The sequence below is a fragment of the Corapipo altera genome, unplaced genomic scaffold (genome assembly GCF_003945725.1).
Source record: "Corapipo altera isolate COAL_440 unplaced genomic scaffold, ASM394572v1 1, whole genome shotgun sequence".
NCBI classification, from domain to species: domain Eukaryota; kingdom Metazoa; phylum Chordata; class Aves; order Passeriformes; family Pipridae; genus Corapipo; species Corapipo altera.
In genome coordinates, this window is record NW_020884873.1 from 27,346,185 (window position 1) to 27,371,856 (window position 25,672).

Genomic DNA, 25,672 nt, shown 5'->3' on the forward strand with positions numbered 1-25,672 from the left:
ATTACAAAATTTCTACTTTATTTCAATAGCTTTTGTGGGGATGAGGGAAAACAGTATTTTCATTTCAGCTCAATCTGAGCTGCATCATATGCTGAACAGCTGAGCATCGCAGCTATGGATCTCATAATTTCTGTGGCATACTCGCATCTTGGAGACTAGTTTTATATGTTTTATGTGTATTTGGTCATAAAAAAATTAACCTTGCAGGTCTTTCCTGGGAACAAGCAAGGAAAGCAGCATTTCTTGAGCCAGCTCCTAGAGGCAGAAATTTAATACTAAGAGAGCTGTAGTATGCCTCCCTTGCCCAGTCCTGCTGCCAGCACATCTGGCCGTGCTGCCAGCCTTCCTGTCCCAATGGCATCCATCTCTCCCAGGCACCCTCCAGCCTCTGCTCCAAATGTATTTCAGCTGCTTTACCAGGGGGAGTCCTTGACTTTTGTTTATTTGTAAAGCCTAATGGTCCTTTCAGTGGCTACAAATTTCTGTTGAATTGGTTTTCAAGGCTTAGTGTCATAGCCCAAGTATTAAGCAAAAAAAGAAAAACAGCAGATAAGATGGGCTCTGAGATGATGTTTGTTCATACGGGGAAAGCAATGCTCCTTCTCAGACTTTTTATCATGAAAAAAAGTTATTTACATCTTGATGTCATGGTATAGTATAAAAACAGTGCAATCAAGTGAATAATTTTCATAGAGTTTTAATTCACTTCATTTTTTAATTAGCATTATGGCTGCACAAATTCTATATAAGCTTTAAGAGTGCAGTTGTGCCTGTCAGATCATATTAGTTATGCAACAGATATTACCTTCAGGGCTCCAAAGTATGACTGACTGTCGTGGTCACTGATCATGCAAGATTTCTGCTGCAAGCAGTAATTCCAAATGACAGTATTCCCTTTATCCCTGTATATATAGGAGGGAATTGCATGAGCAGAGGTCATTACCATCACATGTTATTTATTACATAACTGTATGTCATGGTAAAAAAAATATACTTTTCTTTGTATCGAACCTGTGGGAAAAACCTGTTTCCCTGAGTGTTGGTCACATCTCAGGGATACTTTGGATATAAAGGGTACGTTTAAATTAAGTTTTATGTGTATTTTTGGAAGGATTAGTTGAAAAACAAGCTGTGAGGTTTTATCCTAGTTATTAATACATCAAAGCAGGTGTGACAGAAATAATAATTTGTAAAGCTCTAGAGCAAACTCAATTTTACTTTTAGACTTTCCCTGTAAAAGGCTTATGATATAAACACAAGGAATAAACCCCTCTTTCTGTCATCATTCAGTTCAGAGAATTCAAAACTCTTGATAACTGAGCAGTCTCTAGTACTTCAGATGAAGTTGGCCACTTGAGTTCCAGGCGTATGAAGAGGTGTTTGCTTGTTGTGTTGGTACTGCAGGTATGTCAAAAGCACAGAGAAATTTCAGAGAGCAGCAGCAACTGAATAATTAAAAGGCTTGAAGTGACCATGTTAGTGACTCAAGTAAGAAGGTCTAAAACACTGGACACAGGTAGCCCAGCTAAGGTAGATGATAATAGATATTATGAATATAAGATGTAGGTATTTCAAGGCTGAGATAGCATTGTATTAGGTGTGGGACTCTCTGAGAGCAGAATTTTGGGTAATGATTTGCTTATAAGCAAGGGAAAACTTACGCTGATGATCAAAAAACATCTCCTTAAGAATAAACTCTGTACTGCTCAGCAAACTAGTAGGAACTTCATTCCTTAATTATTTGAGATTATATTGACCAGAGCACTAGGGTCTGTACTTCTGGGACCAGACTTGCCTTGGCACAGTAAAGATGTACAATTTGATAAACTCGTGTCTTTCTCTGTTTCCAAGGAAAACAACAAAACCATGTTATCTGGCTGCTTTGCCTTCCTGTAGTTTGGAACTCAAATTGTAAATCACCAGATTGTACTTGTTATCCTTTCCATCACCTGTCACCCATTCAGATACCCAAGCACATGCCAAAATGTCTATTTTAATTCCAGCTGAAACAATACGAAAAAATGAGAAAACATAAATAGCAACAACATAGTACATAGATCACACAGGAAGTTTATTCTGTGAGACTCTCAAAGTGTTATAGACGCTCATCCACGTGTATAAAGTGTATGGAAATTAGTAACAAGGGTTCCACCCTGTAGTGCTATAGGGGAATATGTGTGAATGTGTGGGTTTGTGCTTCAAAATTCTGATGCAATCTTACTTGAAATCATTGGCTTTCTATTAAATATGATATTTTCACTCAGTATGTAACATTACTTATAACCTTAAGGACAGGAGTTTCTTAAAATTCTGTACAGAATAACACTGCTGGACTGGCAGTTTCTGAATCCTAGATTAAGATCTACAGATAGGAGTTTTAAGGATACTTTGTAAAAGTGAGGAACGAGTTTTACAGTTTAAGTCTCATTCTAAAAGTTAAGCTAAGGGCTTTAACATCAAAGTATACGATGTAGTTTTAAATGTACCTGATCACTAGCATGTAAAAAGCAAATACTGATTAGGAGGTATGGCACAATCATCACTTTATGGTTCATGTGAGCAATAGCTGGTGTCTAAAACAAAATTGAGGCTATCAGAAGAACAGTTTCCTTCTTACCATTCAATTTGCATGAAGGCTTACTGTGAATCCAGTTCTAGCTGCTAAAAAAATGAAAAAAAAATACATGCTTAGTTACATGTTGTCAGAGTATCACTTGAAATTTGTTTAAATACTTTTTAATATACAATACCATATACCATTAACTGTTTAGAAACTTGACTGGAACAGAATGAGCCTAGGAATACCCATCAAACTTCTTTTGAGCAGCTCTTTAATTCAGATAAAAGCTGATTTCTGCAGCTTGAGGGGAAGCAGCAAACCAAGCTCTTTTGAGATCATGGCTAGCTTTTGTCTTAAATAAGTAGATTTAGTCTTAGCTTCATCCTACTGGCTGATAAGATAAACCACCTGGACATGTTTTTTTCTTGAACTGCTTTCTTTTGGGGGGGGGCAGTTTAACTTACTGCTTGTGGGCTGGTGGGTGTTCTTAAGCACTGACTGTTTTGGTCAAACTAAAATTAACTTAATATGTAAAAATACGTATACATCTTTGTTAAGCAGCCATACTGTTCTTCGAGACATCTTTTTTTTTTTTTTTCCAAGACATGGTCACAAATTTTAAAGGTTTTTCATCCCTTACCTTACTGTTTTCATGGGACATGTAGTATCTTTTCCTGTAAAGTGTAAAATTAACTACTACAGTTTAGTACATATTATACCTGTCAAAGATAGGAGTGAAACCTTTTCATTATTGAAATTAATGACAATTCTATGACTACCCTTTGTATAGACAAAAATTTATGTGTATTGGTGAAGAGTACAGAAATGGTAAAATCAAGACATTTTAATAAAAATTTTGACAACTAAAAGAATACTTATTAGCATGTAAAGAGCTTCACATTGGAAGCAACTTAAAATACAGTTTCAAATACAGTTTCATTTTATGTTATTGATTCATAGGAAGCTCATTCTAACTAACATAAATATTGTTCTGAGTCATCACAGCCTTTCACTATAATGCCCAAAGACATCTAAATAGTTAAATCAAGTAGAGTATTTTTTCGCAACACATGTATTACTTATGTTAATCTGATATTAGATAGATTTTGATCAGTGAATACCTTAACTTTTTTCTCTCATGCCATATTGCAAAGGATGCCTTACAGAGAGGCAAGAACACTCGCAAAGTGGGTATGTTGAGTTGAACTTCATTATGTGTGAAATGTTGTGTCTCTGTTGCTATGAAATTGGCCAATTCTGTTCTTCTTCTGGTGTGGTTCTGGTAGCTTATGTATAGGAGATGTTGCCATCATCTTGAACCTTTTTTTATTCTAAATTCAAATCAGTAGTTGTTTTTTATTAGATATATCTAGACTTGAAATGGTTTTAGTAGATGCTGAAGTTTACGTATGCTATTTTAGTTTGTGTTGATGATTTCTAAATATGATTCAAATTCTCAAACTCTAGAATGCATATGGATTAAATTATTCTAGTGCTTACATGTTGAGTAACTTCATATATAATTTTGTTCTACAGGAATTTGCTGCACTGACAAAAGAATTAAATGCATGCAGGGAACAGCTGCTTGAAAAAGAGGAGGAGATTTCAGAACTTAAAGCTGAAAGAAACAACACAAGAGTAAGTATACAGCAGAGACCTTTTCTGGATGTCATGTATGTGTAAACTTGCATAAAATTTTAAATCCTTATTTGTGTAAATAAGAAGAAATTCCAACACTTTAGTAAATGAATATGTCTTAAAACATTCTAAGTAGCAGGACATATCTACTGTGCTACAGTCCTGGAGGAAATGAGTGTCTTAGGCAGATATACTACAAACATAGCAGATTTTGTATATAACATGGTAAGGTCATTCAGTTTAAATGTTTTCTAAAACCCAGAATGCAGCCTTGCAAGCCCCAGGACCTGCCTAAGTGACCTGCACATATCTTCGTCTTTTATCAATGCAAAAGGCAAGGTTACAACAGACCCTGTTGTCGCTTGTGCCTTGAATTTGATCTGAATAAGGATAAGATGAAGGATACCACATGTACCACAGGCAGTCTGTTGTTTAGTTTAGATGCAGCCATGTGACCCCTGAAGTAAATGTCATTTACCATACAGCTGAGTGGGGACAAGATTTCACCCTTAAATTTGTCATGTTCTACTTCAATCAGAAGATGTTGTTCTGTCTTGGAACAAGATTATATGTGACAGCACCTTCTGAAAATTCTCAAATGATGTACAGAACTGTTTTCAGGATAAAATAATTTGCACATAAAACTGTCTGGGAAAAGGCAGAATTTCTGAAGAAGTAGAAAAGGGTGGCAGAGAAGGTTTTACGGTGTTTGTGGAAAGGTGTGAGAAAAGTGATGTAATAGTCCCAGATCAGACAGGAGTCAGGCTGGTAATGGACATATGGAATAGATCTCAGAGGCTGAACTTGATGTTTTCTCATATCCATATTTCATTCTTCTGTGATCTGTGTAACTCCTCTTGTTTTCCTGCTATATAATAAACTAATAATACTTTGGATACTCAGATAACATCTTTCCTTAGTCAGTTAATTTGCATTCTGAAGGGAATGTAAGACTGTATATGCCAAAAGAACTGAGAGAGGGCCTTTCTCCTTCCTTTTTTTCTGTCCAACTATAGCACCAGGGTGCTATAGACTTCAGAAATCCAAGGAAGGACAGATTATATAGATGCCTACAAAAAGACAAAGCTGACCCATCTACCTCCGTGGTCTCTTGGGGTGCAGGAGATGATCACATTTAACACAAATTCTTAGGGGTGATGGGTTTGGGAAACATGATGGGAGACAGAGGTGAGACCTTTTTTTTCTCCCACGATTGTCAGACATTCCAAGCAGTTCAAAATTACTCCCAAAAAATAATATTAATTAATTAATTAATTAGGAGAAGCATGTATGAATTGCACTGCATTTTCTACACTTATCAAAGCATCTCAACTACAAATCTGAAGACTTTCTAAGGCTGCTTAAATTATCAGTAACTGCCACATATGTCAATTATTTTAGTATTTAATGTAAAAATGCTTTATTCACTTCACTGCAAAGCCCACTGAACACCAACTTTAGCGTATTAAAACTGCACTGTACCAATATCTAGTGTGGGTATACCTGATCTAAGCAATGCAGACTAGCAAAAATTCCAAGACAGCCTAAGTAGCCAAAGATAGTCACTTGCCAAACAACTGTGAGAGAAAAGGAAGATGACTCAAATGCAAGTCATCTCCTAAGTCAGACTGATCTCTGTCATAGGCATTTTCTTTGGAGACCAAGAAACTTAAAGATAATCCTTCTGTTTCTTGTGTTATGTAAAAGAAAAATCAGTAAGAGGTTTTCCAGAACTCATATCAACAAATGAGAGTTATAGAGTTTGATAATCCTTGTAAGTCCTTGCAATTAAAATTGATAAACACTAACAATGTGTTTTCAAAATAAAGCTAGGTATTGGAGCTCAAAATATTTAGGCTATGAAGAAATATAGGGAATGCAGGAGATGTTACAGCAAGCAAAAGGGAAATACAGAGTTCAAGTAATACTGGAGAAGGAGAGAGAAGTTCAGAGACATGCTTTACCCTGACCTCTAGCATTTTCACTAATAAGTTATTCCCCCATCATGTCATATATATGTTCGTCCCAGGCTTTAAGCTGCCATATATTACATTAGTTGTAAGAGTTGGCTGTAATAATCACGCTGTCTTCTATAGGAACACTTCTTTTACTGGGGAAGACAAGCGTTTTAGGTGCAAAGCTGTTGTCTTCAACATGCAATCTTGGTGACAGGCTAGTAATAAGATTTCTAACAACATTCACTGTGAAGGCATTGCCTATAAAGAGACACTCTTGCAGACTGAGATCTATGCTGTTATTAATACAAAACAGCATTAATATTTTGTAAGAAAAAAATTGCCCCAAAATTTTTCTGTAAATTTAGCAAAGATTCTAATAAAGTAATAATATTTGGAGGACCACTGATACACTATCACAATGAGAAAATTAAATGTCTTTTCTCATACATAAAGTTAGTCCAGCTAATGCTTCTTTTGTCCATCCTTCTAATGTTCACACTTGAACCAGCTCTAGCTTGGCTAGAGGCAAGCTAGCAAGGCCTACCTAACCTGACCTCTGAGGGCACACTCATGCATAACCACACATAGTGGAACCACTCACGATAACCTCTTTTGTCCCAAGTAGCACTTCCTACCACTTTTACATGAAGAGGCTCAGTTCCAAATTGCATCTTCTGAATTTTGTAATCCAACCTTCTATCTCCCTGGGATAACAGCATAAAGATACTATTTGAAGTACCTCCTGCTTCAAACTGAAGATCAGCAGAAAAAAATGAAAGTTGGCAATTCTTTTAGGTTCTGGGTACACATTAGCCTTTTAGCTCCCCTTTACATTTTCAGTTATGACTAACTGGCAGTATTTTTTTTACTTTAGACTCGTACCTATGTGTTTCTTTATTTCCTGGCAACAACCTCGTACACTTTTTGCTAATCACATAAATAAACAAACAAAACCCAAACCCAACAACAGATATTCTGATTTCTTACTGTATGCCAAGCTGCAGTAGTAGACCTTGATGGTAACATGTATTAGAAAGAGACTATGATGGAATTACATTTCTTGGGACCCATATACTCCAAGTCTCAGCCAAATTACCAGAGATTAAACCTTACCCCAATATTTAATCAAGTTCTTACTCAATCCTTCTAGGAGCATTCTTACACCAAGCTTCCTACTGACCTTTTGCTGTTGAATATGTATTTTTGCTGCCTATGATAATTAAATTTTTCTGACATATTACAGTATAAATATTTGCATGTCAAAAACTTAGCTAGCAACTTCATCTGTCAGTGCTCGAGGCAAAATACAAAGTGCAGAAGCACATGTATAGGTATTGATTGATGTGGCATTGCTGATAGGAAGACAAACAGGTTCTCTCTGCAAAACGGGACTCTGAAAACGTATACAAAATATCTTAATAGAAACCGGTACAGTTATTTCTCTGGATATTCTCTAGCTAGAATGATCAACTACAGCATTTAGAGAGAGAGCATTTTTTCTGAAGCTGGAAGACAAGTCAGTGTGATCTAGCTTGTTATTTAATGGAGATTATAAAATAGCACTATTTTGGCAGTGCTAAATTTAAATTAAAATTGAAAGATTTTTTTTTGGTCTCAATCTGTATCCTTTAAAAGTAGAAAAAGTGTGTAGGATTAACTTATTAAATCAGAATGTTATTATGAGGAAATTTGGGGGATGGTTTGGCAGAAAAAACCTCTTACAATACTGATATGGATTAACCTGATTGTGTTTTTTTCACTAAAACAACAAAAAAGAACTGAACACAAACATACGCTTTTTGAATATAGCCTAAATTGTTACTTAAATTGGTCTGAAATATTTTAGTTTTAGCAGTCTAGAAAGAATAAAAATTAAACCTATGTTCCTGAATGAAACAGCTGTAACAAAGACAGTGTCAACATCTTTCTTTTTCTTCATACCTTAGGAGCTGAAGCACTTATTAAAATGAACAAGGCTGACTTATATCTGATTTTATTCATATTTGTTTTCTCAATTCCTTATTGAATGGTTTATGAAACATCTTCAGTTATGCACTGCAGTGTCATAATACCCATAGATCAGAACTTAACCTTATATTTTATTATTCAAATTCCCTTCTATTATGTTGGGAAACTCTAAGAATATTATTTTTAAATATAGTTTTAACTACTATTTTTAGGTTATTTTCTAATGTATCCTTTTAGCTACATCAGTTTGATAGGTACTGAAACTGAGTCGGGTGCTTTATTTTATTTTTTAAGCATGATAATGTGAGTTCTTACGGTCTAAAAGCATTCTACACTTGAAAATAAGTACAGCTGTCTCCTGAAGTTCTGCAAATCCTAAAGCATTATTTCACTAACATAAATGATGCAGATGTCATTATTTTTGCCTCAATATTATGAAATATCATCTAGATTCATGTGTTTCTTCTTTCAAAAAGTGTCACTGAATATAGGGTGACAATAGATAGTGAATGTAATATATAGTTAATCAATACCTGTGTTTTCAGGTAATCTGTGTAGTCTAATAGTTATTATGTTTTTATTCATTATTCTTATAAAACCCTTTTCTTTCTATTACTTTAATCATTATCCTGATTATTATATTTTCTTTCATATCTTTGTTTTACATATGATTTCATTAAGGTTTTAGTTTGCTAGTATTTTGGTTTCTGTACAGGAGGACAGACATGGGAAATAATGCTGTAATTAGGCTGTAACTTTGTTTTTTTCAAAGAATGATTTTCACTGTTAACTTACAAGTATAGCTATTGGAGGTCACACCAGTTGACCACAGGTGCAAAGTAGTTTCCATAATGCCAAAGAAAATCATTGATTTTGTGACTGGATTTAGAGATAATCTTCAACCCCATGTCTGCTTATTTTACTTGTCATCTTTGCTTACACCAGAGATGGAGATTCACTGAATAGTGTTCATTCTAAATATAGACTGAAAGGAAATTCAATTTTGCCCGTGCTGGTGAGAAATTCTAAGCTGGACCTCAAAAGAGAATTGTCTTCGTAGTGGGTTAACCTATTCCTCTAAAGAATTTCTTAAGCTAAGTCTGTCTCATTTTAGCAAATGCCCTATCTTTGTTTTTTCACTGTGCTCTTTTATTTATGATTCTCCTTTGCTCTCCATTACCATCTACTGATTCTATAATTTCTGAACTCACTATCCTGATGTGAACTTTTTTTTTGCAGAAAAGTTTGTTGAAAAAAAAGAAAGTTAAAAAATTTTATATTCATTAAAATCCATGTCCTGTAATAGTGCATGTCAATAGTATCAATAGTATCAATAGTATGCTCAATAGTATTGAGTCACACTAGTATCAACTTATTGAGTCTTCATTCCTGAAAAAGAATGTTTTAACTTCTTCCATTTTCCATATGTAAATCAGTGTTCAAGTAGTCATGATGGTATGGTATAGTATAGCAGAGTAGGCAATAATCCACACTGATGTAGTTCATACCATTAAATTTAACCGTGATGTTCCATTTCACAGAAATCAATCATTTCCATAAGTGCTTTGTAGGTGATTTGAGAAATACAGGAAGCTGGGTATACTCTAACAATTTTCTCTTTTCTTGGTGATTTAGTTCTAATTAATACTTTAAAGATACTTCATTCACTCACAGAATATGCACTAGAGCATTTTTAAGTCTTTAAATGATTATTTTTATACATGTTTTATGCTTATAAAAAAATCCAGAGCGCCAGAAACCATTCCATTTACATAAGATACAATTATCAGCACAGCATCTTGAGTATCCTAAAATTTACCCAGCATATAAAACTCACTTGTCAGATTATTTCATAATTCATTGTCAAGCTTATGCTTTCCAGTAGGAAAAGCATAGCAATGATGCGTGGGTGATTTTGTCCTACCTGCTGCTTTTGATCTTCTTCTTTTCCCTGCAAGCTGTCTGTCCCTCTGAGTGCTTGACAACTGTAACAGCTCGACACAGTGTGAGGGAGCAGAAAATGCTCAACAGCCCATGATCACTATTAATGCCAGAGTTTAATTGCAACATACTGAAATCTCTGAAGCAGTTTCTAACAATTCTTTTGTAGTTTAAATAAACTACCAGTATTGTTACAATGTTATTTCAAGAGGAAATCTTGTGGTGTTCTCTCAAATATTTGGAATATTTGGAATATTTGGAATATTAATTCTTGAACTACATATGAGGAGGAAAGTCCTCAACATACCCACAAGTTGTTGTGATTTCCTTCAGTCATTAAACTTAAACATTCCGTGGACACACTGTCATCTTCAATGTGCATTTTTTATGTTTACATATCTTTTCCCCCATCATTGTAGCAGTGAGACACTTCATAGTTCTGTCAATATAGTTAACATTTGCTCTTTCCAGGGAAGTGGAGAAAATCTATTACCCTTTTGTTTAACATAATTGTATTTGGGGCAAAGTTGAATAAAACAGCAGTATCATTGCATGTCCAAAGTAGGGTATAAAAGCTGGTAAAGGTTCTGGAGCACAAGTCTTATGAGGATCGGCTGAGGGAGCTGGGATTGCTTAGCCTGGAGAAAAGGAGTCTCAGGGGGTCCTTATTTCTGTCTACAACTACATGACAGGAGGTTGAAGCCAGGTGGAGTTCAGCCTCTTCTCCCAGGTAACAAGCGATGGGATGAGAGGAAACGGCCTCAAGTTGCACCAAGAAAGGTTTAGGTTGGATATTAGGAAAAATTTCTTCACCAAAAAGGTTATCAAGCTTTGGAACAGGCTGCATGGTAGAATCACCATCCCTGGAGGTATTTAGAAGACATGTAGATGTGGCACCTAGGAACATAGTTTAGTGGAGGACTTGGCAGTCCTGGGTTAGCGGTTGGACTTGATGATCTTAGAGGTCTTTTCCAGCCTAAAAATTTCTATGATTCTGTGATTCTAACATTTCATCAGAGTAGTGGGCAAGGATTTACCATCAGGTGCTCAGTCACAGTCAGATGTTCTAACCCTTGGGATTTTTTCTCTTTCAGTATGCCTGGGAGTAATGTTGCACTAAAAGACCTGGTTAATAGTATTCCCTGCTTAGTTGGTTTTGTTGTAAGCAGTGCTCACAGAATTTATGGAGACCTAAAGTGGACTTTTGCACAGGCTCTCAGAAGTCTCTGATCATCACAGCATTTGTCTGGGAGATAAGTCTTTTAGGGTAACAGAAAATCAAATATGTTAAATTTGCTCAGTTAGGCTGAAAAAAGAGGTTGCCAAGGTTTTGTTATTCTGGACTGGTTTAGTGGGTGTCAGTTTGAGCATTAGACACCTAACAGACTTGTGGAACGAATGGCCATACGAAAAACTCAACAGTGAATCAATATTTTCCTTTTTTCCCCATTTCTCCAGAAATTCATAGTCTTTTGACTGGATTTAGACTGATCTAGAGGTAGTTATGATGCATTGAAAAGTTTCTGCATGAAGAGAACAGGGCAGGATGAGCCTGGCTCTAACAGGATCAACCAGGAAGCGGGAATAACTGTGGAGAAATCTAAGTCCACAGCACATATTAGAGTCAAATTCTGGGTACCCCAGGGCTATAGAGTGATGCAGAGTCAGGCTGCACAGAGAAGGAAATGTTGCAGCCTCACAGACTCTTTGAAGAGATAGGGCAGAGAGTAGGTTGTAGAATTAGAAGTCAGCTATTGACTCACTTTTCTCCAACTCTCTCCCAGATACACTAAGGGGCCTAGAAAAATCATGAAGGTATAGTAATTTAGAACAAAATTCAAACATCCAATTCTATTCATGATAGCAATTAACTATGTATGTAATCCTGTGAACAGAAAAGCTCTGCAAATATTTGGATGCTGTTCTGATCTCATTTAAGTTACAAACCTATCAGAGCACCATACTGAATTCCTGACATCTCTATCACTAAGAGGTCTCTTCATATTTGAATGTTATATTGGACTGCCTCAAATAATTAAAAATCTATTTGTATCTGCTATCAGCCCTCTAGGGTTGACAGAGCTTGTGAATTTCTTGCTCATTTGCTTTTGATAAATATAGGTCACCACTTGGATTCAGAAATTATAGAAATACCCTCCTTTCTTGAGCTGAGGGGAGTCATTACAATTCTTAATGTATTAACGTTAAGAATTATTTGCATATGCATTCACTATTTTTATGAATAATACAGTTATTGTAACATAGTAATCATGTGTAAATCCAGACATAAGAATCATGTTTGAAGCAAAGATGACACCAAATGTTATTCATTCCTATCTTAATATCCATTTATTACAACTCCATTGTGATTGCACTGTAGTTTTGCTATCTGTTAATTAATGTAACAATAAAGGCCATTGTGTGAATGAGAATAACTATGGATTAAAGATAAATATATATAATTACTAGTAGTAGCTATATTAAGAACCACATCAAAGGAGAAATAATAAACAATTATCCATGTAACTTTCAAATTTCCAGTTCAATGACTTAGATATTTAACATGCATTGTGATTCATGAATTTAGCTATCCTGATTTAACCTTATAGCTAACCAATTCTCTTTTATGTTCAGGCAGTAAGAACAGCAATGGTAGCTCTATGAAAGTAAAGACAAATGGGAAATTTTCTGTGCAACATCAAAGTACCATTTTATTTTCTTATTTAATCTCAGAGTAATAATGAAAAATAATTATAGTATGTTTTTACAGTATGTTGATTACAGGCTGTTTCATGGATATTTATGGGCATTTCTGTTTTTCTTCATGTTTGTAGTACAACAGAGACAATGAACATTTTAGAGTACACGCTAATGACAAACACCATTAGCTGTGGCTTTTTAAATGAATAACCTAAAAAATCTAATAAAATGTACTGTTCACTTTTACATATCTTGTTACGTTTCTTCCAACATAAATTGAAAATATTTTACAGTTAGACTGAATTAATTATAAACTTATTTAATATTTTTACATGATTTTTTAGACTGGCATTGGTTGTTATTTGGTTGTCAATGTTTATCAATTACTATCAAAAATAATATTGTAAATGTATAATTAATTTAGTTAAATAGCAACCCTAAGCTGAGTGATTTGTTGTTCTTGCTTTTCATAGCAGAGTTGTAAGTGAAATCATGAGTAGATTTTCTGGTTTTATATTTATTCCGTCTGATTTAGAAACATGAAATATTGTCAATTGTGCCAGCAATCTCTCCTACAATGAGGTTACCATTTGGTATCATGCACTTTGTAGTTAGAATTTCCATGTCATTTAAGCTCACAAAAATTAATAACCTTTTATATCATATCCAATAGCTGTTACTGGAGCATTTGGAGTGCCTTGTCTCAAGACATGAAAGGTCACTGAGGATGACAGTGGTGAAACGGCAAGCACAGTCTCCCTCAGGAGTTTCCAGTGAAGTTGAGGTCCTCAAAGCTCTGAAATCTCTCTTTGAGCACCACAAGGCTTTGGATGAAAAGGTACAGTATGGAATAAAAGCTTACTAAAAACACTCTTTAACTCATGTAACCATGCCTTATAATGCAGCAGGGCAACAGTAACTGTTTATTTACTACTTGGAATATGCCCTGTACTTACAGCCTTTGCACATGTGCAGAGAAATCCATAAGAATGTATGACCAACAGCTGTAGTACACTTCAGGTCACTTTAGCTATCTTTTGTAGGCAATAGCAATAACTTTTCAAAATAAGCAAATCTCACCCATACTAGACATGCTTCTCCTAAATTTCAGAGATCTTTTTAGCTTTTGCTACATGAGCACAGAGTTCCCTGTACAAGTAGCACAACCTAAAATACATTGTAGATCCTTTGTTATCATGGATAATGAAGGGCCTGAAGAATCAAGATAAAAACTGCTGATAAATGCATCAAGTCATACTAATTAAAAGGGTCTTTCTACTGGGTTTCTCATGTGTCCTGTGCTGGAAAAGGACTCTTTCATGTGAATGAAACTGTTCAATTAATAATTATCATCTTGAGTATTGCTTACATGAATTCAGAAACCTAGTTCATGTCTAGAAAAATTATGACCAGAAGGTGATGCGTCTGAATTATTTAAGTGCCTCAAAACTGCACATGCAGGGAGCACGTGAGAACCATGGCTCATGAGCAAAAAATCTCATTCCTTGTGGGGTCTGTTTTGGCTTATTTGCTCCCTGCTGCAGATGAGTTGCTTCTCTGAGATGGTTGGGTAAGCAGGGATGACATTGTGCAGCACAGCATCTGAAACCTTTGACTGCACAAATGAGCTGTACTGTGTAGAACCAGTTTAATGGTCTCACAGTAATAAATTTACCTTTTTTAAACTCAGAAATATACTCAGAAAGTTGACTTTATTTAATGAACTATTATTAAAAGAGACAGATTTATGAAAAGGGCAGCTGTAGTTATATAGTAATATTTATATATGGTTGGTAATAAAGGGTGCGACACTGTAGGTTATGAGTCATACTGGGTTAATTATCAGGTTCAAAGTTAAATAAGTTTAAGGAACTTAGACCGAATCAATGTGTTTAGGTATATATTTTTGGTTATATGGTCCACTCAGTTAGATATCATGAAAGCCTCAAAAAATCTAGAAAAGAGAATATAAATAGTTCTAGCTGCTGTATAGAATCATAGAATCATGGAATCATAGAATCAACCAGGCTGGAAAAGACCTCCGAGGTCATCAAGTCCAATCCTTGATCCAACACCACTGAGGTTACTAGACCATGGCACTAAGTGCCACATCCAGTCTCAATTATAAGAAGTAATCATAAGAAGCTTTTGAATGACACTAAGACTTAAAAAATCCTGTATTATTAAAAAGAGTATTGATGGGATTTATAGTCAGATCTTTGGTCTTATATCCAGCACTTTAAATATTGGTAAAACTAGAGTAGGAAGCTCTCCAGCTTTTATACTTTCTGACACTGTGTTGGATAAAGATAATAAGAACTAAACTTGAAAGAGATTCTGATTATTCAGAAGTTGTGTACCTCTTACACATTTTATTTTGTGAATGTTTTAGTGTTTAGGTACTATGCAGTTTTTTTTACATCCCATTTTGAAAATCATTGTACAGAACTAGATTGAAGCTAAATGTAATATTTTGACCTATGTTATTGAAAATTCTATTTTTGTATTTTTTTTTAATGTAATGTTAAAAATCAGTGTTCAGCACATTAAAAAAATTTGGAGTGACACAGGTACACATGTATATAACGGGTTTCTGTCCCAATGGTAATGATAATTATCAGTGTAGAAGAATCAACCATCTGCAATGATATTAACAGGAGAATTGTTACATTATAAAACAAGTTTTAAAATTGATTGGTCAAAATTACTTTTTCCTACCTGCCAGTCACCTATGTGTTGAATCTTTTTTATTTTGATACAATAAATCATATTTTTATTATAAACAATTCCAAGATCAAGGATACTGTTTAATATATTATTTTTTAAAAATTTACTATAAACCTAACACACATTATTTTTAAGTACAAATCTTGTATAAAACTATGTTTTTATGTTATAGAGTCTCCAGAAAGATTGGATCAAAGACATTTTATTTATCATCCAGATAACTGATAATATATTGCTTTCACATTGTACCACACATTGTCACCATTATTGTGATTTTTATTCAAAAATAATGAAAGTAAAAAAGACTGCATACACCCAAATGTGCTAAAAAATTTTTTTATGGCATGTGAGTCATATATTCTGCACGGTGACAGAAAAATTATGTAAGTTAGATTTGTTTCAGACCCTTCAGAAATAAGATATCAATCCACCTATAAAGCCTCGTTAAAGCTATTCAGGCATTAGTAGAATAATGTGGGTTGGTCCGACTTGGAGACATCTGGCCCAAACTCCTGCTCAAAGCAGGGCCAACTATTCTGGGTTGCTTAGGGCCCTGTCCAATCAGTTTCTGGATATCTCTAGGCGGAAAACTTATTGTGCGGTTTCACCACCCTCATCATAATTTTTTTCCCATAATACCTATCTGGAATTTCTGTTGTTGAGTCTTGCACATGTTCTCTCTTGTTCTGTCACTCTGCATCTGCAAGACAAAGCTGGCTTTGTTTCCTCCACGTCTTCTGATTAGCTAGTTGTAGCCAGCAATAAGGTTTCCCATGAACCTTCCCTTCTTCACTTTCACGAAACCCAACCCTCTTTGCTTCTCTCATATGCCATGTGCTCTAACCTATGTCCAACTTTGTGAGCCTTCACTGAAGTCTGTCAGTGCCTTTCTTATACCAGGGACCCCAAAAACAGATGCAGCCTCAAAAGTCTAGAGGGGAATAATCGTTTCCCCCAACCCTCTGACCAAGCCATGTGCTGGCATTATTCACCCTTAGGTCTTTTCTGCAAAACTTTCTCTTCCCCAGGCCTGTCCCATTCCCTGGAGTTATTCCTTTCACGTCAGTGGGATGACACATGGACTTTGTCATTGGACAAAGTCAATGGACTTTGTGTCAAACCTCTGCATGTTGCAATCCAGCCAAGTTTCTATGCACTGTGGAATCTACCAATTCATATCTCACCATTTTGTCTATGGATAAATGGAAGATCTTGCAGAAAGCTAGTAAAGACAAAGTAAAAAACATTCACTGTTCTCCCCTCATCCATGGTGCCAGTCCTCTCATCATGCAAGGCAATAAGGTTTGACAAATTTGGCTTTGACAAAATCATACTGACTCTTCCCAATCACCATCTTGTCCTTTTTGTGCCTGGAAATGCTTAGAGGAAGATTTGCTCCATAACCTTCCCTGTACTAGCCAGCCTGTTCTTTCCTGGATCCTCCCAGGATAATTCCTGTATTTCATGATGGTGGACACAACATTTGTGGGTTTTCCATTCATCAGGAATCTCCCAGACTTCATTATTTTCAAAGATGAAAAAGTCCTTACTATGATGCACCAATCAAGTCTCTTGGCATCCTCGGTTGCCAGCAATTCACTCCCTTTGACTCATGTATGCCTTGTCCTCTGTATTGTGGGTTATGCTTCACTCCCACAGATTCTGCTTCTATGTTCAGTGAGGCCTGTGGACAGAACTTCACAATAAATACTAAGACAAGAAAACATGATATATCATACACTGATGTCACAGGAAATAAACGCTGCCCCATCAAAAGATGCACACAAAGCTGAAGATAAACTGTCAAAAGTGCACTAAAAATGTATCATGACCCTTTGAAAATGAATAATGAAAACTTTAATTTTTTTCTTCACAAAAAATGTTGACACTGAAGCTATTAATTTAGCTGTTACATTCTTGGAAAAGCACAACAAAATATTTTGATAAAAAAATTTGCCGTTTAGATTTACAAAAATATGAAGAAAGTCTTAACATTCTTCCTGAACTCAAATTTTCTTTTATGTTTTCACTTCTGACACTGAAACTTCTCGAGGTGTTGTAACAAGCTCTGCCACTAAACTTGACTGATCATAAAAGATTTGGTAGGTGCACAGTACAAGAACTGCAAAGACATCCTCATTACTGTAACAAAATGCAATGAAAAATACTAAACAGAATATAAGGTGAAAAATAAAACAATAATTTTAAGGGAGGCCTGCTTAAGTATAATAACAATCAGGAATGATGCCTTAACTTATTTCACAAAGTCCATTGGCTCCCTATATATTACATGAAGTCTGGGCTTTGCCATTAGCTTTTGTTGAGAAGATAAATCACCGTGGAGAGATCACAGCCATGATTGCATTATTCTGAAAAAATGTGACTCTCATTGACAGTTATTTCAGTGTCTGACAGCTCCTTCAGCATCCCTTCATGCCCTGTAGAGTGAAAGGTTGTCATGAGCTTCCCATGCAAGAGAGACAGTCCTGTTTGGCTGAACCCAGTAGGTAACCCCCTGGTGAGTAGAAGGTGGTAAGAGTATGCTGCTAGTCTTATCCCACTATCCATATGAGACTCTAGCAGTGCCAAACAACAGTCTTCCAGTAATGTGTTTTGTGGGAATTTTCACTTTAGGGCATGGGAATAATGAAAGAGTTAATTTAGTTAATAAGTATTTACCATTTTATTTGTCCCTCAAAGAAATCTCATTGTGTCTCCTTGGGTAAACTGTGTCACGGCAAATTAAAATGATACTGCACTAACCACATTTCATTTAGAAACTTAATTTGACAGAGGCTATGCATATTTTCAAAAATTTTTGTATATCTAATTATGTTAACATTTTTAGAAATAAGAAAACACAGGACATAGGCAGTTCTGCTACCAATTCCAGATTTTCATCATGTTCAAAGTTAAATTCAGTGACTGTTTTTCCTAAGTGTAAGGTTAGGTTATGTCTCACAAACAATGAGTATTGTTAAAAAAATGTGAAGTTTTATATGTTAGAGGTTAGGAGTGATTCAGACTAGGATCAATGTGAAATTCTGACTTAGCATTTCTTATAACCTTTGCTATTCCGTAAACCAATTGAAATTTGCAGCTGTATTCATAAAGTGGAAACCTCTCTTCATTTATTCACCTCTGACCTTCTCGATGCTACCGTTCCCAAACACTACTCTTACTGCTGCTGAGTAGCTGGTATCTTTCTTTGGTTATTTTTTTTTCATGCAATGAAGAGTTGTGTGGCTAATGTTAGACAGCACTATGAAATATCTTGGGATATTATATATAAATATACATGGAATAGTTTATAAAGCAGCAAATGAAGACAGTATTTACTAGATGCTATTAGAGTTGAATAAAAAATAGAAGCTCAGATTAACTTCCTGGTTAGAATAGAGATTGAGTATAGATAAAGTCAGGAAGTACATAGTCCTTATATGCAATTCAGGAAGAACAAAAGATAGAAACATTATTATCTTATTTATGCCATTCTATATCTATAATTGACTTTTAATATCTCTCTGAGCATGTTTATTGTCCTGTATATATTTTTCCTATTTTGCTTCAAATTTTGGGTTCGACATTTAAAATGTGCATTTGGAAAGAAGAAACTGTTTGAATGCACTTCTTCTCCAAATCCAGTTTTTTGGTCAACGTTGTAAGAAAAGTGTCCAGTCAATCTTCACAGAGGACAGCAGCTACCAGGTGTCTTAGTTAAAAATCAAAAAACAACTGGTTGTCTTAAGATTAATTAATGGCAGAAAAGTATATATATATGCTTGCAAATAAAAGCAGCCTGTTCGGGTCAACATTACTGCTACCTTTTTATTCATTAGCAGGTAACTAGGAGAGCTTTTATTCAATAGAAATTTCATGAAAAAAAAAGGAAGTTATTTAATTCTAGTGTGGAAATGTTTCTTAAAAGCTCTTTATGAGATGCAGATCTGGAGAGAATGAAGAAACAAGTTTGACAGCAAGCAAAAACGTGGGAAGCAGTTGCTAGGAGACAGAGAAAGATGGGCGATATTTTGCACTGACAGCAATACTAACATGACATTGACTATGTTACATTTCAAGATAATGTGTTTGCATTTAAAATCCAGAGAAATACTGAGTCATCTTTGCATATGTTGGATACACCCTATAATAAGGAGAGAGCAACCCTCTAACATGGAAGAGCAACCTTTTTCTGCTATGTCTGTGGCACTGCAATCATAAATCACAGAATGGTTGGTTTGGAAAGAACACTAAAGACCATCTAGTTCCAAACCCCTGCCATGGTCAGGGCCACCTTCCACTGGACCAGGTTGCCCAGAGCCCCATCCAAACTGGCCTTGAACACTTCCAGGAATGGGATATCCACAACTTCTCTGGGCAACCTGTTCCAGTGTCTAACCACCCTCACAGTAAAGAATTTCTTCCTGTTATCCAATTTAAAGCTGCCCTCTTTCAGTTTGAAGCCATTCAATTGTGTCCACTCAAGCCCTTGTAAAAAGTCCCTCTCCAGCTTTCTTGTAAGCCCCCTGTAGGTACTGAAAGGTGCTATAAAGTCTCCCCAGAGCCTTCTATTCTCCAGATATTTGTCCTTTAAAGATGCATGCTCTGGTAGATTAGTTGACATCTGTTAGTCTTATTTTACAAAACCTTTTTTAGTAAAGCCCTATCTTTTGCCCATGAAAATAGAAATTTAAACCATATTTTATTGATGAAGTGATATATACAATGTCATCTAATTAATATGAAATATATTTATTCATTTACTTTCACTTTTGGAAAATAGAAAGCAATATAATATTCTAATAACTAATTTGCATTCATCATATAAAAAACCCCCAACAAACTAAAGTTATCAGATAAAAATAGTTTGCGCTTGTTCTAGCTCCTTTTTCTCTAATAAGATAGTGACCAGGAACACCATTCTTTCCCACATCTCTCAGAAATGGGGATGGCTCTCTTTGGTTTTTTTTGCTGTAAATATAAATTTTAAGAGGGAATCCAATACAAAATGCTTTGCAATACATTTGTATATGACTGAGAAACAGATTTGTAATGAGAAATACAGTTACAGCTTCTGGGCTGTAAACCAGAGCAGATTTCTCTTTCTATGTTATAACATAGAGAGTGTTGTTTTCAGGCTTTGAAATATCTGCATTAAACCCACTAGGATTCAGTTTTACAGTGCCACAGTGTATAAAGTTTAAGGATAATTTTTCTGATTCCAACTGCTTGTGGATCTGTGACATCCTCAGTAATGTGTCCTAGTTGGCTTGCAAGTTTCTAGCACCATTCAAAGTGAATACCAGTTTTAGACAAATTATGATGTATTTTTTAAAACATACATTATCCTTTATAAAACACTTAAGCTTGAATACATTGACATTTCAGAAGACTTATGAAAATTTCAAGTCAAATTACCAATTCATTATATTTCATTCTGGTTTTTAACAACTGCCATTTTGTGAATTTTCTCTCAGTCATCTTGTCCCTTAGCAGCGTTTGCAGATAAAAGGATTGAAGCCAGAAAGATTACTGTAATTTTTCTGTGTGTTTTTTACATCTAAGCTGAGATTTTCATTAAGAAATTGTTTTCTACAAGCTCCAAATGTGGTTAGGGAGACCCCTCACTGGTGGGGCATGGGTTTTAATAGTGGAGAGCTAGTGAAAGACATAAATGGTGGTGGAAAGAGAAACAGGGTACAGAAAAGAGTTTGGGGATCTGCAGAGGGATCAGGGAAACCTCTGGAAAGGTGGAGGGCATGGTAGGAGGAAAGATATGAGTACCGGGTGGTGGACTCACAATGCCTTGGACTTTTCATCTACATGGATATGGAAACAGATCATCAAGCAGATCATAGAAGCTGGTAGAAGAACTGGAGAAATAATACACTTTTTCAAGCAGAATATGATTCTAAAAAATGAAAAAAAAGAAAGACAAATGAAGTAAGAAATACTTCTGCTATTTAAACAATTAAATTTTTTTAATTATAGCCAGAATAATGGATGCATTATACCTTTGGTGGGAAGCACTTTTATGAAAAGTAGAGTTACATGGAAGTTACTAATACATTAACATTAATAAATCTAATACTTCACATTAATTTTACCTGTTCCAAGTGTATTAGTATTGAATAACAAAAAAATAAATTATATAAAATAACTGTGATCATAGGTTGCTATCATAAATCTGCAGCCTAATGAGGATGTTTTCCAGGAATTATGTAGCTCATTTTGGACAGCAAGCTTTACGATTAAATGTGTTTGCATACACATTTGATGAAAAATAGTACAAAAATTTAATAAATAGCAAAAGCATTTTGGGTTCCCTGGCATTTTTTCACTGTTTTCCGTTGTACTGACATATGAAAACAATCGAAACAGTCATGAAAATTTGTAGCACTTTGCACTCTTACCACTGCCTCTCCAAGATTGCTCAGTCACTGGCACTTCAGGATGTCTTAAATTTCATTTACTTCAAGCAAGGAACAGGCAGTCAGTTACTTCAGCTCAGCTATTGATTAGATAGACACGCTACAGGAAATGTCCATTTAAGCTACAACATGCATCTTTGAAAACATTAACAGTTGTTATTTTCAGTCTAATAGTGTTGAAGGAACAGAGGAAAATAATAAATCAGAAATGGGACTAAAAACTGAAGATTCCTCCTAATCTTGATAATTTAATATTTTTTTACACTTACTACTCTTCAGTTTGCTTTTCTCTTGCTCCTTTGAGAAAATCACTTATGATTCTGTTCTGTTAAGGCTAGAAATATTGTTTAGTGTATAGTAAAACTATACACTAATTTATGTGAATACATGAAATAAATTCTCTAATTTTGGGCTTTTTAAATAAAGCTGAAGAATGTAAAGAGGAGCAAAAGGCTCAAAGTATTTCATAAGCAACTATATTTCCATCTCTTAGAAACGCTGAAGAGTTTTAAGTGTTCATTTCCTGAATATGTATTTCATCTTTAGATTTAGTTAGTTTTAAAATTTAGTGAACATGCTATGTTATAGTTTTACTAAGTACTTTTCATCTAATAAAGTCTAAATCAATCTTGGAAAATAGTGAGTCTGTTTAGAAAATCTCACTTCTCTCAGTAGTAATGGAAAATAAAATATGTAAGGAAAGTTAATATTTATTACACTAAACGTTATCACTGGAAAAAATATGAAAGCATTAGGACATTTACAACCTTTTTAGGGATGTCCTGTATTTTTCAAGGGTGTAAAAACAACTGTTGTGTACATGAAAATGTATAATGTTGTATTGTACATGAAAGATTGATTTTTGTTTTACTTTGTTTTCCAGCTATGCCTTTTGGTCTAATAGAGTATGCTACCTTACCCTACAAACATTGCTAATAGCATTAAATATCCTTGGATCAGCAGCTGGAACAGCATTGCTGCAGTGTAGGTCGGACATGTATAGAAATATATCCCGAGCATTGACTGACTAGCCAGTCAATCAATTGTAAAGTCATTTAATGTGAGGTGCCTAGTGAAGTTATGTAGTTTAGGAAAGGAGTTGCCACAGGTCCCTTGGCAGTCAGAGTCACCTACACACAGCACTGGAGTTCACTTCAGGTCTGATTTGCCTTTGATCGTACTGGGAGACTGCAACAACGTTGCCAGCTTAGGTTGTCTCTCACTACATGAGCTGACCCTGAGCCAGAGCACTCAAATAGCAGTAAATATGTCTTCAGAGGTATTAGGTTATCATTAATTATTAATAATAAATGTTGAGTAATAATTACAATTGTAGTAGTAATAACAATTTAGTAGATCATAAACATCCTTAGAACAGAATAGGTTATTTATGAAATTGCTGCAAACACAAGCAGACTTCTCTGATTATGAGTGTACACTGTTTATGACTTTTTGCAAAACTGAAACAAATGCATGATGATATTAAAAAATCTATAGTATCTGTGCCTGAAGGCAATGCTGCAAGTTATTTTTGCAACAAATTTTTTGCATTCAGTTACTCTTAACAGAGTAGTTATTTTCTGTGGAGTGGACTTAAACCACCTGCAAATGTTTTTTCCTTATCCTTTGCAAAAGATGATTGTGAAAGTTTTATTTTTATGCCTAATATGGTCTTAAAATATTTGCATTTGCTATGTATTTCATAAAATTATAGGCAGACTGTGGAACAGTAATATGACATTTAAAGTTTGACACCTATTTTAATGGGTTAACTCTTCCTATAGTTAGGTTTAAATGTTTACTACACAGTATGTCTCATGAAAGGGTACAACACACATGCCTGCAAATGGACTGGCAGGACATACAGTAGTGCGTATGGCAGATTATATAATCTTTAAAGACTAATAGAAATTACGTTACTGCACATATTTTGATTTTTCTTCTAGGTAAGGGAACGACTGAGGGTTTCTTTAGAAAGAGTCTCTGCACTGGAAGAAGAACTAGCTGCTGCTAACCAGGAGGTAACATAAAACACTTTCTCCCCTTTTGAGGTTAAATTTCTCTAATAATCTGTCCCATGTGTTCCCTGTCACTTTTCTCAAAACTGTCAGAAAAAAACCCAAACACCTAAGATCAGTTACATTCTGAGTAAGCTTCTCAAAGAGACTTGTTTAAGGTGGCTGCAAAATTAATACAACCTTCTGTTTACTGATTTACTCCCTTCTACTATTCCATTTTGAGCAAGCCAAAATCCAAACCTAGTGTCAGATTCTCAAATTTCTTGTCAGACATGAAAAATGAGTGAACCAACAAATACGTCAGATGCTATAAACAATTCAATAACCTGAATTTTCATGTTGTTAAGTAAAATGCACACATACACATACCCATTATATAAATGTTAACATTGATGGAGGAAGGATTATGGATGACCTTGAAATGTAGGTTTGTATCTTCCCTTTCAATTGCACTGTATCATGGTGAACTATGGTGCCATATAACTAGGACAAGAGATTTTTTTCCTGTTTGCAGAGTGTTCTGTTTTGTTTGAAAGGGTGAACAGCAACACATAGTTGTATTGAACAAACAACTGTATACACGTATAGAAAGGAATTTCGCACCCCAGAAAGATGATTCTGAGGCCAGAAAGTATAAATAATGGAGACTGCTGGTGACTTTACTATTCCCATCTTGTTCTGAATCCACCTGATATGTTCTTCTAACACTGTTAAAAATAGGTCAGACAAGCAAGCTGGATTAAAACTATTCTGGGTTATGGCCATTTACCAGTGTCATTTTACTCAGGCTTAAGATAGAAACTGAAAGCAGCCACAGACAAACTTAAAGTACTACCAAATAATTCTTGAAAAGTGGATTACCTATAATTCAGAATAGTGTGTGATAATGTAGAATAGAGACCCCTAAAGTATTTTTTCCCAGTTTAAGCTAGAAAAGGTACTTCCTTAAAGTAATTTCTTAAAAATAAGATCTTCAGTTAAGACATTAGCACTTCTTTTTTATAAATATGATAAACTATGAACATGATATTTTGATTCATCCCTTTGGTCTGTGAAGTAAGTGCACTTTATCTGTTCAAAAATAAGATCCCTCTTTAAACCTCCCATTTCATAACGTTCAGAAAACTTGGGTTCAGATTATATAGTTACACTGTGTTGTGTAATCTGGTTTTTACACTAATGCTTGTTAAATAGAAAGCAGTCCTTTTGGTCAGTCAAGCCAACAGAGATGCATTGCACTCCTCTAATCCTTCCTGTTCATTATTCGGTTAAATCCAAATTCACTTCGCTAGGCATAGGACCAGGTTTTAGAGCATTGCCTTGCTATTTGGAGTTTTAAAAATGTAGTGAAACTTTTTTGACAGTAAGGAATAAAAGTGTACACAAATAGACTGAAAGAGGACTTCCCTAGATTTTCTTGCCCCAAATCCTGTGAAATTTACAAAGTTTATGTCTACATGATAGTAAAAACATTTAGGAGGACACTGAATCAGTCAAGCATAACATGAGCATTAACACAATCTGAATATTATTATTCCAATTTCCTTTGAGGAACTGTTAAAGCTGAAAAATGGAAATTCTTTTTAATAATAATGAAAAAAGAGTGAAATGGGAATGAGTTTTCAAACAGTTTATGCATTTGAACAAGAGTTCAGATAATTTTCACACAGTTATTTGAATAAGACTAAATTAATTAGAACGCTGCAGTGTATAAGTCTGGTTTTATGCTAG

The 25,672-nt window shown here is 35.0% G+C and overlaps 1 protein-coding gene across 17 annotated transcripts in view; it reads left to right on the forward strand.

Annotated features, from left to right (window-relative positions):
* Positions 1–25,672, forward strand: part of PPFIA2 (PTPRF interacting protein alpha 2) — a 318,848-nt gene that overhangs the window by 192,827 nt on the left and 100,349 nt on the right. For 14 of the 17 annotated variants that reach the window (XM_027653930.1, XM_027653936.1, XM_027653948.1 and 11 more), the window contains 3 exons: positions 4,097–4,198; positions 13,439–13,603; positions 23,870–23,944. In XM_027653930.1, the coding sequence (XP_027509731.1) occupies positions 4,097–4,198; positions 13,439–13,603; positions 23,870–23,944 (342 nt within the window). Of the gene's footprint in view, positions 1–3,728; positions 3,752–4,096; positions 4,199–13,438; positions 13,604–23,869; positions 23,945–25,672 lie in introns of those variants that run through there. The other 3 variants (XM_027653957.1, XM_027654046.1, XM_027654019.1) reach the window with 2 other exon arrangements.